We start from the raw sequence: 17,762 nt of genomic DNA on the forward strand, positions 1-17,762 counted from the left end.
TATTTTCAGGAAAATCCATTTTGACAATATTTTGGACAAGGTATTAGTTTTCATTATTCCTCATTTTGAGTAGTAGCTGTCTGTAATACTGCTTTATGACTAAATCCATGCAAAAAATTTTAATGAAGTGACAAGACAGTAAAAAAGCATGTTAATGGTTAAATATTTTGGCTTCAAACATTGGTTTGAATAGCTAATTTGTAAGATATGTTTGTTTGTGAAACCTTAATGGATTATGCAAAAAATTGTTCTTAGTGTCATGTAAAGAATGTACTAACTTTTCTTTTGTAAGCTGTGATACCATGGTAAATGTAAATGGGTTTTAGCATTATCAGCACACCACCAGGTGGTAGCAGCCTAACTGACTTTGTCATAATTTCTATCAATAGTTTGCAAAAGTATTAATGACTTTGAATTAGTTGCTGTTGTGTTGTACCATTTGGCTAAAAAAAAAAAGTTTCCAGGATGCCCTACAATCAGCACTAATCAGAGTAGTTCAGGACTTTACAACTGACAGCCTGTCCTTATGTTATCTTACATTTGACTCTAAGCTCTGGTTAGTAATCCTGGTTAGCAACCTGCATGAATAAATCGGTGTTAAATGGCAAACTTAAATTTCTTCACTATATTCTAAACCCCATGTTTAGTTGTGCAAAATAAAAAAAAAAATTAGGGATGAATTTTTAAATACATCTGCCATCTGACAAGTTCATGGTGTTCAAGTGCTGCTGCTTTCTCATGAGTGTGCTTGTGCTCTTCTGTGTGTGCTTGTGCTTGCTGTGCTCCATCTCTTGCTCGCTCAGGCTTGGTTTCTTGTGCTTGTCCTTGTGCAGTTTCACACTTGCCCTCACCCTGTTTCATGTTCCTGGTCTTGTCCTTATATTCTCTCTCTCATGCATTCTTGGATTGTCTTGTGTAATCTGTCTCTCTCGCATTCTTTGTCTCTCTCTTTTAAAAATGCATTGTATTACCATGCATGCCCAGCTGGAAGGAGCTGTAGTTTTGGGGAGTGGAGGCAGGGGAATGATCCTGCCTTAAAACAGCAAACTGTCTATTGGCATTTATGAGAAGATATTGTGAGACCAACACTTATTGTGGTACTGTGGTCTAGTGTGTTTTGATGGTTTTCTCACTTTTTTCTTGTGATATGATCTCTTTCTATGGCTTATTTATTTCTTAATGAAATAAAAAAACTTTATAAAATGAACTTAGTCCAACCATTTATCTAAACTAAGCAACACCAATTTGTGAGTAATAAAGTAGAAAAACAAATGAGTACAGCAGCAGCCTGGTTAAATGAAGTGTAGTTTGAAGTGAGTAAAACTCCAGATGAAACACATCAAATAGCACTTCAGCTAAATCGAAATCAGCATGAGGACTGAGAGCTTCATTGAAGTCATGCAGTGAGTGAGAATTAGTCTGGTAGGATAACCTGGTAATGTCATTAAACTTAAATTCAGTCCTCCCTCCCAAATTATACCACCTGCTTTATTTGGATTTGTGGATTTCACATTCCAGAGTTTCTTAAAGTGCACACATCTGATGCTACATGTGTTCTTCTATTTCTTCGCAGAAAATACATACCACAGACCATACCTTTTAAAAACAAAGACATTTTATGAACTGTTATGGAATCCCTTAGGTAGTATGTTTTGAGTTAGCAGTGAAAATCTCAACTTTATTTCTGACATAAATCAGTAGAAAAGGTTTCTTTTCCAGTTTCAGTACAATAATCTAAAACTTACTGTTATATACAGTGTATAAAATACAAATATAAAAAATATTAATTTTTTAAAACTAGTTGATAAACATTGGCAGGCTGCCTTAACAGATAAAATTATAGCAGCATCAGTCCAGTAAATTCCAGTAAATGACCATAAACAGTCATAAAGTGCTGTTTACATACTAGAGTGATGTCTCTTTTAATTTCAGTTAGTACACTTTCTTTGTATAAAAGAAATGTGCTTAAACTCACTAGTTAACTAAGTCTTGGACATCTTTTAAATTGCATAGCTAATCTGTTTTTATTGGAAAGTACAAACCATCTGGTCTTTTGTTTTTGTCAAGTGTAACAAGATGCAAAATACAATGTTAATGTCAATATTTTACAACTGCTTTATGTAGTGTTGCATGCCAGATTGTAAAGCAGCTTTCAGAGCTTTCAGGAGGATGTCTAAAACCAACTGAGAATCAGCAGAATATGGTTAAAAGCCTAGAGTGAATGACAAGAATGTTTATTGCCAAACAGAAATCTTGTGAGGAATTAGATGATTTTCTTTTATTCTTTTGGCTTCAAGGTCTGTGGTAACAGATGAGGTAATCTGGTGTGAGACACTTCAGTATTATAACTTTCTGTCACGTCTAAGATACCACTTCATTGTACTTCTGAGGAATGCTAAATTAACAGTACAGAATTGGATTTGTTATAGCCTCCCTTTTATTATTCTGGTATCTGATTGACAGTGAAGTGTCCTCTCTATAATTTGAGTTAGATATCAGTCTATTTATGTGTGTATTTATTGCTTTTCTTAATCTGTCTTCTCTAAACAATTGTTCCAGACTCCCATTTTTGTTTTTCTCTGTCAGGTCTGTAGGAAATTTTTCACTCACTATCTTTACCTGTGACAGATTTTCAGACTCTGAACTCTGGTAGAATGAAGTTATAAATGAGGGTGACATCAGTATCCCTGATTCCTTTCTGTTCAGCTTCTTGGTCCTTTAGTCTGCTTTCAAGAAATCTGTTTTCTTGATAGTGAGTCCCCTCTTTATTATTTGGATACTGGAGCAATAGTTGCTGTTTGCTGCTTTCAAGGAAGTGCCAGTACAGAGTTGACTGATAGCTAGCCATGTTAAGTTTGAGTGTGTGAATTAAACCTTTTGGTAAATTATTATCTAGGACTTCATGGTCTGCACTTGAATTAATAGAGAATACAGAGCATTTAATTGGTTGTTCTTGAGTTTTAACTCTGTCAGAACAAAAATCTTGAATAGAAACTTGCAATTAGATCTCAAAAATTATTAGTTAAAGAACAGTCTTTGAGATGCTTTGCAGTTTCTGCAAAGATTCTTTCTCTTGAGCTGTTCTCTGCAGACTGTCTTAAGAAATATATTTCAGCTTAAATACATGCAGTATGCTAATCTCCATCAAGATTCATCTTTCTGATGAAGAAGAATTTTTGGTAACAGGAGATTTGATTTGTGTTGGCGCTGTAGTTTCATTTCTTCCATGTTTTTATTGAAGTGCTAATCATTATTAACAAAAGCTGACAAAAGTTAAAAATTTCCTTCGCTGTTAAAGGCAATCACATGTATCATATGCTGGGCCCCTCAACTGTCCAGAAATCTATCACTTGTTTCACATGTGACAGCTGTGAGTTACAGACCTGACATAGTTATTTTATTAATATGTGCACTTACAGTTCTGAAAGATCACTTAGGAAATATAGATGCAGTGCTTTTCACATGAAATGAATATGTGTATTTTCTGTACGCTCTTTTTATGAACTCTCAAGAACATTTATATAGCATAGCTGCAATTAATATTTCAACAGAGATTTAACTGTAAAGGTAAACATTTACCATGTCCTTAGAATCTGCTACATTTAGAGCAGATTGGAAAATCAGGTTGTAACTGCCTTTTGGCTAACTATTATGCAAAGATTTTGAGAAATGTTCTTTGCCACCAGTTCCTCGCTCTTAATTTGATTTTTTTCACGGTGTAATTGTTGCTTTGTGCACACATTTTCATTTCTCTTTTATTTTCTAGCTTTAATATTAACATTACCAAACCCAAGGACTCTAACTCCATCGTTACTACTGCTTAGGTTTTTGCTCCAACTTTCATTATTGTGCAAGTGTTTGCATTTTTATATAGCTTTACTTCCATTTTCTTCCATCATGTGTCCCTACAAGGCAAACATCCTTCTATTAATCAAAACTATGCCATACAGTTGTATGCCATACAGTTGTATTCTCATAGAATAATTTCTTGGACTCATTATGCAATTGAGTAAGGACATTATAGGTTCTAGCCAGGATGTGCACCTGCTCCTGTCTGCTTCAGGGAGCATCTTGTCAGTACCACATGCATTTAATGGTATCCCCATGAACTGACAAGGGTGAGAGCAATTCATGTTGATCTACAGAGTGGTCGATGAAGATCTGGCTTCTTACACATGAGAAGCTATTTAGCAAGGAAGTTAGGTTCTGCTGACATGGCCTTTACTGTTATTACAGTAGGAGATTTTTAGCCTTTGCTGCTCAGCAAATAGAAGATTGAAAGTGTATAATGGGGGATCAGGTGAACTGTCTGTTTTTGCTACTTTTTTTGGTTAAGACATCTTTGCAGGGCAAGTCCAGTGCAGTAATCTGCTTAGAACTAGGAATCATAGTAGATTTGTGAGCTTGAGAGTCACAAGATTTAGTTGTCGTGACATTCAGTGCAATGGTGCTAGTAAGAGTCAAGCAGATCCTACTGGCAGGTAACACAGAGCCAACTATCTACAAACTGTGAGCATTAGATCATAAATCTAGGAAGTTTTCCCATAAATTGACACTTAGGTCTTGATTTTGGCAGCCTGTTTTACTGGCTAGTCACAGTAGATCAAGAGCAATGTCAATTTAGAGTGGGTTGCATTTCACGTGGGCTGTTGAGGGGCATGCTCATTTCTTGGGTCAGAAGCAGAAACAGGTTGAAAACACATGAAACTCATTTTGTAGCATTCAGTTGTGGCTATTAGTTATGTCAGTAATTGAATTTAACTGCCAGGTAAAAATTCGGGGTATTCTCCGAAACAGAAAAGATCTGGGGTTGAATGCCTGAACAGATGCGTTCAGTGTATGGGGCAGGGGAATTTCAGCCACCTCAGCATTGTTACAGTTAGATCTGGCACATGTTAGAACCTGTTGGAACTGTTGAGATGGGCCAGTGATAGGGGCTGTGCAAAGGCAGAACACAACAGTCATTCTCTTGGGTTCTGCAGGGGTGGTTGTGTGGTAGTGCCTCACATTGAGCAGTCAGAACAGCACAGCAAGGAGTGTGCTGGATTGCTTCAGCATTGTCCACTTCTTTGCTATTGCCTAGAAAATGCATCAAAGAACATAATACTAAATCACATTTTTTAAAAATTGGTTGGTAGCTGGTTTTGGTAGGACATTACCTACCACTGACACTTTCAGAAGTTTGATTTACTGTGCATCTTAGTGTTTGAGTAAGTATGCCAGTATAGTATAGCATATTGTGAACACTAATGTAGGGTGATATAACAGCTGGAACAGAAGTACTTCTCATTGATTTAACATATCTTGCTTTATAAAAGTTCAAGGGGGTCATGCTTATGTATAAGAATGAAGATGCTTAAAGAAATTGTGTAGAACATTTCTAATCTGCAGTGATATGAACATTTTAAGTTTCAACAATAACATTTTGGGGCACTTTTCAACTGCACTGTTCTGGAAGGAGTTGTTGTCGGTTACCAAGAAAAGCACTTGGAACAGGAGGGGTTTTGCATTCGGAGTACATGACTTGCAGCTTGATTAGTGTAACAACAAATTAGTTTCAGTTGCAACCCTCAAGTTTAATTTTTTTTAAAAACCAAGTCCAGATCAAATGTTACTGTTTCCCAGCAGATGTGGCAGGCAGCATTCAGCAAATCTGTTGAAAGTGCACTTATAATCAATGTAAATTGGAAGCATTTGTATTGTTCAGTATTGTCCATGAGGAGGAAATTCAGCAGAGTTGACACTAAAGGGTAGTCACTGGGAGTGTTTCCAGTGTAGTTATTTAGACTAATTAATTGTCAGAGCTCTTCAGTGAAAACAAATTAGCTTATTAACTAATATCTGTCCAGGGAAAGTGCTTGCACATGGTGAATAGTTAAATCCTGGTTTTTGTAAGTGTTGCCATCAAGATTTGCTGGCATTTGTACTAGAAACGAGCAAATGTGAAGGATTCTCAGGGTTGAAGCTGCATTTTAGGGACTGGTGAAAGGTATTAAAAACACAGTCTTAAAGCTGAAATGCTGTTGTATAGCATAGATTCTAAGAAAAAACTGAATCCCTGATACATATTTCTTTTGCACTGGATATATTCTGTTTCTCTTAGGGATAACACTATCTGTATAAAAGGACCTGTTAGGATTTTCAGTGACATTCTCTGCTATGAGGTTTTACCCATGTGGAATCTGGCTAGAAAGATGCACTGGTGGCAATTCTTCACACAGAGTTTGTCCTTTGTTTCTCCAGAGTTTTATCTGTAGTTTGATGCCTTTTTTTTCTGCCTGTGAGTGAATTTGTGAATTATGAGGAGAAATAGAGTCTCTGCACTGGCATCTCTGCTGCTAAATAACTAGAAACCCATCTGTACCCCTGAAGCTTGGTGTTTTCTCTTGTCTCAGTTCATATACACATATCTCCCTGTAGCTTTCCTTTCCACTCCCAAAAGGCAGGAAAAAATAAAATTATATCTAAGAAGGACATGGATTGAGGCTTCAGACTGAGGACAGCTTCTGATATGCTTGGTCCCTTCAGCATTGTTGGATAAGTGCCAGCCTGAAGCTCTGGCCTGAGGCTGGTGCAGAGCAAGTGAACGGGTCAGCAGCACATACAGCACAGGCCATTACTGGAGCCAGCACTCAGCCTCCAGAGCTGGCAAACAGGCAGCCTTGAAACTTGGACCCTGGAACTGATTGTTGTGTCAAAGGCTGGTTATTGCACAGAATTCTGAAGAAATGTGCTTTAGTGTTGCAGTTGCTCTCCTACCTTTCACCTTTGTCTTTGCATCTTCTTTTTGAGGTAATGACATGGGAGATGATAGAATTCAAAGCTCTGCTTTAAGAATTTGTAGTCATTAAATAAAAGAACTTGTAAAAAGATAGCTTTTTATTCATTAGTACTTAGAATAATTCTACAGGGAACTATATTGGATTATTCACTTTGTGTACCAATAATCCACCTTCACCAAAGCTGTGTGTTTACTTCTTGAATAAGCTATATGCCTATATAGAATTGCTGATTTTGTTTATCTTTTTATGTTTACCATCATTAAGCTCGTGGAACATAGTCATGTTGCTGGCCAAGCTGTAGCATATCTCTTTTTGACTCTTCAGATCTTCACTCTCAAGTGGTAGGCATCACTTCCACCTGAAGTGAGGTACCAGAAACCAGAGTTAAATGATGCACCTTCTCTTACAAGCAGATTAATGTGACTCTCAGCTGAAGCTGGTGCCTGTGAAAAATGGTGACCACGCACATTTTATTGAAAACCAAACTATTTATCTTGACTCAAATAACCCAAATATAAAGGCTCAGGTATATGTTCAGCTGTCCATAATACCTTAGCATTTTTACTGTCCTGTGTCCAGTATCATTTGTTTGCTGTATTCTCCTCATGCTTCTTCCCTCTGTGACCTAGAGGTGCTTTTTCTTTTTCATAGGAATAGTCCTTCTATTAGATCAGGGTCTCTTTGGTTCTAAGCTGAGTGTTTGTTTCCTTACACACAAACAATATGCATTCTCAACATTTTTCCTCAATCACTTCTATCCTACTTGTTTATAGGCTTGTATTTTTAGTACTATTTCTTTAGCAATGCCTTTTAAAGGAAGTTAAAGTAACCTGTCAGATGTACCTACTGAGGAATAGCATTGAATGAAGTACGGTGTTGAATACGGTGTTGAATGTAAACATTTGGATCTCCATTTGGGCCTGTATGTTTGGTAAAAATTGTCTGGTCTTTATTATGTTTTAATCTAAAGGACACCAGCTCCCAGTTTATGAACTGGATTTTTTAGCATCGTGTGTTTTGGATGGGAATGTTAGAGGGCTATTTGAACAAAGAAAGAAAAAGAGAACAAGTAAAGGCAGGCTCAGGTGGAATATGAGCTCTTAAATAGAAAAATATGAGAATAAAATCTGTTTATCAGATTTGGTAATCATTATACCTGTTGTAGATCCTTCTGACATCAATGTAAGAAATAGAAAGGATTGTTAGTTCAGACACCAGTACAAAAATTGTGGATTCATTTTTCAATTGATCATATTTTTTTCTGATTATAATATGTGGGTTTTTTTTAAACAAAAGCCAGTATGATTCTTTTCTTTGCTGATGTTTAACTAGTTTTTTATTTGAGTTTAATGGCAATGGAATAGAAGGAAGTATTTGGTATGATTAGAATATTTATTTGATACTAAAGAAATACCTAGGGAGAATGAGAGAGTGAAGAACCTGACTTTCATATTTTAAATGAGCAACTGGAAATGGGACTTTTAGAATGTCATTGACTTAGTCTGTTGCTCTGAAAGTATTGTATATCTTTGATTTTATATACATGTTGGATTTGGCTGTGCATATATATAAAATACAAGAACATACCTTTTTGATGTGTTTTACTGACAATATCTTAATTATGTGTGTGTGTGAAAATTTTGATGGTTTTTAAGACTCACTAGGGCTTGTGGAGTTTTTAAATTATTAAATAGATGTCATGAGACACAGTGAATACATCAAAACTTAACACAGGAAAACTATAGCCATAGAATCTGCTTCAAAGCTTGTATTATTTTTGAGGAATGAATGGTGTAAAGTAAAGCAGAGTCAGTGCTTAAAGATGGTAAATTTAGATTTAACAATAATTGTAGTCTTTGAAGTACAAAGTATTACGCGTTTACTGAGATTTAATGTTTTGCTTTAAATAGCTTTTGATAGCCTTTAAAATTCTTTTGAGGTTGATACTTAATGAGGCCACAAAATAATAATTTTCAAGTCTTTGTACTCTTTCTGCAGTTATGCAGTGTGTACGTGTGAACCATTAGCACACCTTGTCCATTCATGTCCTTGCTGTTGAAGACACCCTTGATCCATCCTTTGCTATATTAAAGGCTTTTCTGGTAATCAGAAAAACAAAATGTGCTTCCCTGTTTCTAGAAACTGCTTTTTAATATTGTAACTTTTCTCTTAAAGGATAGTGGAATTTGCTTTTGAGGTACTTTAAGGGACAGAGTTAAGTGCTTTTATTTAGCAGTGAGTTTGGATTTAAAGGATCCAAAGGATCCTTTAAATCCAAAAGGATCACGCTTCCAACCCCAGCCATTGTGATTTACCTTTCTGGATTTGACAGAATTCAGATACAGAAGTACAGCTTCTTTTATTTTTTTTTTTTTTTTTTTTTTTTTTTTTTTTAGTTTTGTGTATTTTGTTTGTGATATCTCCATTTAGGGCAATAATTTTGTTCAAATACTAGTTTTATTTTCTAATGCAGACATGCACCTTCTTACTGCTCTGTCTAGCTATTAAAAATTGTCAGAATTTCAAGTAATCTTTTTTCTCTCAGTGCTAATGTATCCTTTTTTTCCACCAAAATATTTTATTTATTTATGAAAGAAAATAAACAACATACAAAAGTTTTTAGTAGAAGAAATTCACAGAAGCCCCCAAATCATAACCCACTTACCTTTTTGGACATTTTTTTTTTTTACTGAGATCAGTTGTTACTGTTTACTTGAAGTTGGGGTTGTGTTCAGCTCTTAAATCTTTAGCAAGGAATTTGAAACTGTGTTAGTTCCCAAAAAGACCTTTGAACTGGGTTTGTCAGTGCAGTTTTCTTCACTGAGCACCAGCATGTTTGAGCCCTTCTGGCTCCCTGTTTTACCTGCTAATGGCAACCAAATGGTTCTGTGTGGCAGATTTAGAGGATTGATTTAATGGCTGTTTCTGCTGCTTCTGGGGTTGTGTGAAGGGGGAAGGATGAGAGGGAAAGGGAGAGGATGGAGTTACTTCCCTAGACAGTAAAGCAGGCTGCACTGTGGGAAGCCAGTTCCCCAAACCCTGAACCACCCTGGTGACTCCTGAGATTGGATACACTGTAGTAGTATCCAAAACAATGGTACTGGATTTATAAAAGCTATAAAGAAGAGTCATGCTTGCTTTGTTTTAGTAAACACAGATCTTTGTGGTTTGGAAGTTTTTGGCCACTGGCAACTTTTACCTGATCACCTCTGGTAGTTTTGGTTATCTGCAGCTGTTTAGTTGCACTATTGGCAAGTTTCAGCTGATTCCTTCTTGTCCCGCACCCACAACCAACATTTACCTACAAGATAAATGATAATGATGGCTGGCATTTGGTTTGGCATTGCTGCTTTTTCTCATAGGGTCTCTTTCTCAGGAAAAGATACAAGACACAATTAAAATGTAGGTGTAAAAATTCTGGCTTTACATGATTGATTCCCTTTGCACTACCTTCATTAAGGCAGTGCTTCCCTATTGAATGTCCCTGCTTCTTTCCAGTCTTGCTTCTGGCTTTTTTTTGGTTTGTAATACGTTTTGATTTTTGGCTGCTGTAATGAATACTGATTTTCCTCGTACTCTTTATATTTGGATCTTGTGGAACATAATGCAGCTGTCATATCCCTTCCCTTGTTGTCACTAACACCCACCATCAACAAGAGGAGGATTCCTAGATCCAAGTAAAAAAGTTAGAACTTCTTGCAGAAGTAAAGAAAGACTGGATGTTTAAAGTGTAAGTAACTAAAAAAGGTCCTGAATTCACATTGAGGGAATTCCATGATGAAAGTTGATTTTTTTTTTTCCCCCTTTTTTTTTCAGATCTCCACCCTATACCTTGTGGGGTTCTGAAGATGCAGCTCTTTAAAGATGTAACTTTATGCTTAATATTTATGGTTTACACACATCAAAATCTGAAATACATAAAAGAGACTGAGGTCTCCTTGTTATCTCCTCAGAGCAGGGAACTTGTAATTTTATTCTTTTATGTATTAAAAAAATATATATCTTATCACTTTGATTATTTCTGGAGACAATTACTAACTAGTGCCTAGAAAAGGGGTTTTTTGCAAAGAAAGAAATAGCAATTAGTGACTGATGTCCTCTTGCAGTTTGATGGCAGTTCAAATCCCTAGCATGTGTCCCATTGATGAGTCAGTAAGCTGAAGTTGATCTGAACATCCTAAATATGTTTCTCTAATGCAGCTACAGGTTTAAGATGTTCCTGCATTAAAATTTCAACAGACTCCTTTGTTTATCTTGTGTCCAAAAACAAGACTGAAAACCCCCAATCCCTTGTTGGTGTCAACAAATTTTTAGTTCGGCTTTGTTACATTTTGAGGCACATAGGCAATGACCAGGCTAGAAGTGATCATAGACTGCTTTCTTGCCTGCTTTCAGAAATATTTAATCCACAGGTAAAAAGACTCATCAGATGCTTTGTAAGGCTCAAATCATGTTGGGGGAAATTAGAACTTTCCTACCTTCACATTCAGGTGTTTGTTTTTTGTTGCACACTTTCTTCCCATGCTGTCCCATAGCACAGGTCACTGTTTCTCACTTCTTGCTGCATTACAAACCTGTATTATTATCTGCATGTAGCAATCAGAATGTTTAATCTAATGGTCATAACTTTAATGGCCAGATGGGACAAAATGAATAAAATTATTTAAAAAAAACCCCAAGTTCAGAGCTTTTAACATGTCCAGAGTTGTGCATTCTTTGCTTAAAAGGGTTTTTTTTTTCAAGGTTTTTTCCTTTTAGATTTTTTTTGATTTCCTCATTTTTGTTCTAGTAACACGCATTCATTTTTGCTGTGCTGTATAAAGCTGAGTTTATTGTTGCATTAAAACACACTGTGTATTGAGAATTTAGAAAGGATAGCCTCTGTTCATTTTCTAAACCATATTAAAGTTTGTACTCTGCCCATATTGTTTTGTTTTCACAATTGTTTAAAGGAAATCTGTGGGAATTTTTTTGAAGTTTGCATGTGACTGAACACTTTGAAAAATATTTTCATCACTGACAACTTATATTTCAGAACTGATGTTAAAAAATCTTTACAGAACTCCATTTGAAATTACAGCATTTTTCTCTTCTAATCCCATATCTAAAATATTCAGAACTATCAAGTTAGTGTTTTGATTTACTGAAAAAAAAATTGGTGAACATTGAAGTTCTTTGTTCTCCCCCCTGTAATAAATTGTGTGATTAACAGTGTTTCCTACAAATAAGAGGCCAAGGCAGCTGCAGCTCCTGAAAATTCCTCTATGTCAGAGATGATGTAAGATACCAGGCATTCTTTAGTGAAGTCTGTAGAAGAGCAGAAGTTGGAGATGGTTTTGGAATGAAGTGTTCTAAAGCAAGTTTAATTGTTTGGGGGTTTTGATTGTTCCTCTAGCATGAATAATTGTATGTTGCTCTCTGAGGACTGAAAATCGTGTTAGTATATGTGGACATGGGATATATTTGGGTTTTTTTGTGGATACCAGTGACTTCATTTTGGCATTTCAACCAGTAATACTTCCATTTCCCTTCCTACATGTTTCCTTTAGAGGTTTGATATTTGTCATTAAGGAGCTAGACATTGTTTCCTTTACAATAATAATAATAGTTACTTAAATGTTAAGAAAAAGGATCAAAATTTTTGTTTTTTAAAATTAGATATCAAACATCAGATTAAGTGGAAATACAGGTTTGTTGTAGGTATGTAGATGGAGCCTTTGCTCATGTCTTATAAAACCAACGTGCATTTTCTGGTTGCCTAAGAGGAAAGGTGTCTAAATGCTTACTGAAATTATTTGGACATTAAAATTACATTCAGGTTCTTCTAAGGCACAATTGCTAGGTTCTAGGAGCAGGTTACCAGTTTTGTTATTTTGGAAAAAATGAACTAATCATGTTTTACTGTACAGGATATGAGTAATAACCAAAATCAAATTTTTTCAAACATTTTGCAGGTTCCAGCTTTGCAGTTGGGGACTCTGTATAAACCTCTGGACCCAGCTGTTCACCACTATATTCTTTCAATCACTCTGAGGTGTTGATTTTACAAGAATGAGTTGCTGTTCCTAAAGTCTACAAACTGAAAATATTTCATAATGGGCCTCTGAACTTACATGGATTGGTTATATTCATGCCTATGCATGCTGTATAATAAGGACCAATTCATGTTTTTGTTCAAAAACAGCAAAGAAAGCTATTTTCTTTAATGGCACGCCAGATTTATTAAAATATTTCAGCAAGTCTGTATTACAGTTTGTCAGCAAACTGGCTACAACCAAAGAGTATTTAAAAATCATTTAATTAGGACAGATTCATTTTCACTCCATGCCACTACACAGCAAGACTTGCTTGTTCATATTTCTTTAAATTTATTCTGGAACTTGTCCAAGTTCAGCTTTAATGAGTAGCCTATCCTGCTAGTTAGGATTTATTTTCCCCTAGAGAAGAGTGTTTGAATTGGTAGGTTTTTAACCTGTTCAGTTAAATGAACATATGTCCAGAACTGCATCTTAACTCTTGAGTGTAAAGACTTGAGAAATAATTATTCCTATTGTTGTTGCAGTTCCGAAATGCAGTTTAAATAGTGTTTTTAGACCCAAAATATGTGCCACAACTTTTTTAATAAGGTGAAGAGTTTTGATATCAAGTTGCTTAATGCAAATTTAATGATACAGTATAGAACCACAGGTCTGATTTGGTTTACTGAAAAAAATTATTTGTCCTTGTATTTTCACTTATTACTTGAATATATCTCTTGGGTCATAAGACTTGGTTAAATATAGCTCAATACCTTATTAATGATGTATTTTCCATATTAACAGGTGCAGGCTGGTGGCAAACTTACATTTTAAGGCGTTTTAAATGCATTATTTGTGTTTCAAAACTATTATAATAAATCCTGAATTATAATTGTACTTTCATCACTAGCTGGGTCTAGTTAAAATATCTTTTAAGGGACATTTGCTGCACACATGGTACCATGCTTGATTTTTTTTTTCTATAAAAAGGGATTTATTTTCAACTTCCCATTCCTCCAAATGTATCTGAAAAGGACCAGAAGACTTTATTCCTATGGGATTGTTAAAGTACAGTAAATGTAGAATTTGCATATTGTTAAAAAAATTCATATGCTGTTACTACTCCTAAGGGACAATTTTATGTGAAACTTTTAGGTTTTGAATGTAGCATAGGTCAGTACAGTAGCTGTAATATGTATTAGTTGAATAGTCAAACTTTTAAAGCAAAATCTTTTGCACTGCTGTATTGTGTGCTGTGATTGTCACAGCTCTTCTGATTACCTCTGAAAATACATTAATTTGTTAATAAAAATGTGTTTAGATGGACTTATTGTGGAGTCATGTTCATTCTGAAGTTTGCTGAAAAATGTTTTCTACCTTCTTGGTTCCTTCGCAATTTTACATTAGGAAACCCATTTTTTGAAATATTTAAACACTTTGTTCTGAAATACTTAGTTTTAATCCTGCAAAATAGTATTCAGAAATAAGGGGGAAAATAGAGAAAACATTGTGTGAAAGGATAACAAAAGGAAAAAATACCAGAAAGGAAAAATGTAACAGTGCACTTCCATACTGAGATAAAAAATACATGATAAATGTAGCACATGGCTAAAGAAAAAAAGGAATACAATCTGATGTCACTATGCATTACATTTCTTTCCAGGTAATGCATGCAAAAGCTTTCCTAAAATGTCTAGCTAGTTTTCCAACTCCAGTTCTGTGTAAAAGAAATGGGTTATGCTGTCTGTCTAATATTAAATTTTAAAATAGATTAATTATTGTTATACCATTTTGTTTCACAGGAATGGATTTTCCTTTTTAGTTTTTGCCTTTTATACTTCTTTACTCATGCACACCTGTTTTGCTTGACTTGATAGATGAGTGAGCTTGGATTTGAACTCTAGGAAATCTTAGGAAAACAAGTTCAAATTCTAACTTGGGATAAACATCAGAAAAGGTTTCAGAATTGCAATCTTTACCTGTGCTTTTCATGGTACCCAGGGCTTTTCTTCGGGTGGCTACAGGCATATGTATGTACATTTGCACAGAGCATTTCTTGTGTATTTGAGGAGCTGGAATGGGACACATGTTTTATGTAATTGTATCCACAAGACAGTGATCATGTGTCCTCTTGTGCATTTGTGTGGTAGAAATGATCAGAATATGTTCCAGACTCTTTATTCCTTTTGGGTGTCTGAGTCAAAGTGTTTTTCTTTACTGGTGGTTTTTTTGTCTTGTTTTGTTTTTTTAAACCAGGCAGCATCTGTCTCTATTAAAGTAGTTCTAATTTTCAAACAGTGTAATTTTCTAATGTTTAGAAAAATGCTTTTTTTGAAATGGATTATTTAAACCAGCTGAATTCAAATGTGTTTGGATACATTCTTTTCTATGGTTTATAATTTTTGTGAGAACAGCATTTTCAGGAAAGGTTTGCAGTGTGTTTGAACTTCAAACTGAAACAGGAAGAGCTTCAGGAGTTTTGTACAGACATTTCTTACCCTTTTGGTGACCTACTGTGCTGGAATGGGGTCTGGTCATGTACTCCAGGAAGTTGTGTACTTGGCTGTCAGCAGATGAGGCAGGTGGGAGATGCAGAGTTCCCCCGAACAGGTCATACACAACTTCTTTGTTCTAGCTCGCTGTTTGGTGTTTGTGACTCCTATTAAAATAAACAAAATAAAAAAAAACCCAACCAAACAAGGCTTGATACAAGATCTGTTCTTCACAGATGAAGAGAGTTTAGATTTCTCATAAACTCATTAGAGGCCTCTAGTTTAGATTAGAGGCCTCTAATGAGTTTAGATTTTTCTAGCACCAAAAGCTGTACCTGTAGGTAGATTCAGACTTCAAAGACAATGGGTTTATTTGAACAGGAGACTGCTCTTTTTGCAGGGGTCTTGTGGAGCATGGTATGTGTTCATATGAAAGAAATTTCTACTACCAAATACAAGGCTGAGTTCTTCCATATAAACGTGAAATGTTTTTCCTTCATCCGTGTTTTTTTCTGCAAATAGCATTTGAAGCTGGCAGCTTAATTGTGTCATTAGCTTCAAATGAGTTGCAAATCAGAGGCAGTCTTGTTTCTGGTTTCCTCCCCCTTCTCAGTATTTTTGGGACAGGTAATCCTGATTCTGAGCTTTATGAGGTTGGAAAACCTCATTCTAAGGAATACTGATTACTGTTACAGAAAGTTACAACATCTGTTTTTGTTTGTTCTTTGTCCTTCATGTGTATTTACATCCATTTCTGAAATGGATGAGTATCTTCTTTCATAAGAATCAGTTTTTCTCTTTATTTTTATATTAAAATAGTGAGGGGGAATGGCTATTGTGAATGGGCTTTATGTGACACTTGGATCTGTGTTGTAGACATCCACAGCTGAGAAATATTGTAATGGCACTTTATAAGCAGTGGGCAGAAACAGTGGACCTGCAGAGACACTGAATTTGTAATCTGCAGATCTTGAATGAATGGATATCTGCTGTGTCTACCAAGTGCTGTTGTCTTTTGAATTCCCTTAAAAGATTCTAGACCACAGTGTTAGGTGTGGATGTTTGTTTTTACTGTAGGTGTCTAACACTGAGCTTAATTCCTCTTGGTCCATCTTGGTTTCACTTGCCAGCTGTTTGATTTTATTGACAAGGAATTAAAGGAAGGAGCTCTGTTTAGGACTTGAGGTGAATGCTTGCATGGCCCAGTCTAAATTCAAATTGATGACATTATGTTTAGCTGTACCACCATGTAAACACAGTGATTTAGAGATGCCTTCAGATGTTCAGAATGCTTATTTCCAAACCATGCTTCATAAGTCACATCTGCAGCTTATGGGCCAAAAATTGTTAGCAGCAGAATATTTTATTACTATGCTGCTTCATCTAGAGCATAGTGATCCTTCACTGAGAAGTGATGTAGTATTTTTCTCTTTACAGATGTGTTGATGAAAGCCCACTCTCAAAATCAGATGCAGAATACTCAAGAAATCTACTCTTTATTACCAGAATTTTGTGTCATTTCATGCTGCTGAAGGTTTTGGAATTTGAGCATCATAAATGGCCTGCTGCTTAATTCATGGAGCCTCTTGCAGAGTCTCTACTGCCAGTATATCTCACATATGTTGGGTCACACAGCTGCTAGCATTTTCTTTTGGGCCTAGATAGGAGATGTGGTGTATTATGGCTGCTTCTGAAAGTTCCTTGGAAGGTTTTGATTTTGCTGATCTGAAGAGTTGTTGAATGTCTGCATGTCTTTACATATTCTGTCCCTGAGCATTTTGGTAAAGCATGCTTTTTTCAGGGCCAATGGATTTTGCATGCAGTTTCAGCAGCTTTGCCTCATTTGAGGCTCTGGTTCCCAGTAGAACATTTACCTACTGTTTATTTTTAAGGGGCTTTCAAAATGTCCCTAAAATTTTCTAATGGAGGAGATGCTCCAGAATGAGAAGGAGCTAATACATATATCAGTAATTATATTTAATGGAATCATAGAATGGTTAAGATTTTGTGCAGCCTTAAAGATCATCTAGTTCCAGCCCTCGTGCCATATAGGGCATTAGAGAAAATAATGCTCAATAGAAAAAGTACATTTCAGTGGTGGAGTGGGAGGTGATTAGGGCAAGAATAATAATGTTAAAAACATGATACAGGAAAAGGCTCCAAACTGAGAGGGTTAAAGAACCTTTACAGTTTTTGTTGAATGTAGCAAATCAGTCTGTTGCTTGATTTCAGGTAATGGTGTGTAAATTAGAAGAAAAAGTAAATTGCTACCTTTGCTATAGTTTTTGTAAAGCATTCTTATTGATAGTGGATTATTTTGTCACAGAGGAATTTATTTCCCAAACAAATGTCCTTTACTTTGCCCTGTTGAATGCCTGTCTCCTCCTGTTGCTTCTCCCCAATTAAAAGATAAGGCATTGAAAAATAGTAGAATCATTCAATGAGCTCTGCTAGCAAAATACAGAATGTGG

General features: G+C 35.7%; 2 protein-coding genes across 9 annotated transcripts in view; one reads left to right on the top strand and one right to left on the bottom strand.

Moving 5' to 3' along the window:
- Positions 1-17,762, top strand: part of VPS13B (vacuolar protein sorting 13 homolog B) — a 430,054-nt gene that overhangs the window by 74,717 nt on the left and 337,575 nt on the right. The gene's annotated exons all lie outside the window — the stretch shown is intronic.
- The window catches only part of PABPC1 (poly(A) binding protein cytoplasmic 1), a 688,709-nt gene continuing 683,011 nt past the window's right edge, over positions 12,065-17,762 (bottom strand). The window contains exon 10 of the mRNA XM_050970673.1: positions 12,065-12,126. Coding sequence (XP_050826630.1) covers positions 12,080-12,126 — 47 coding nt within the window. The 3' untranslated portion in view covers positions 12,065-12,079. The remainder of the gene's footprint in view (positions 12,127-17,762) is intronic.

Source organism: Serinus canaria, chromosome 2 (genome assembly GCF_022539315.1).
Source record: "Serinus canaria isolate serCan28SL12 chromosome 2, serCan2020, whole genome shotgun sequence".
NCBI classification, from domain to species: domain Eukaryota; kingdom Metazoa; phylum Chordata; class Aves; order Passeriformes; family Fringillidae; genus Serinus; species Serinus canaria.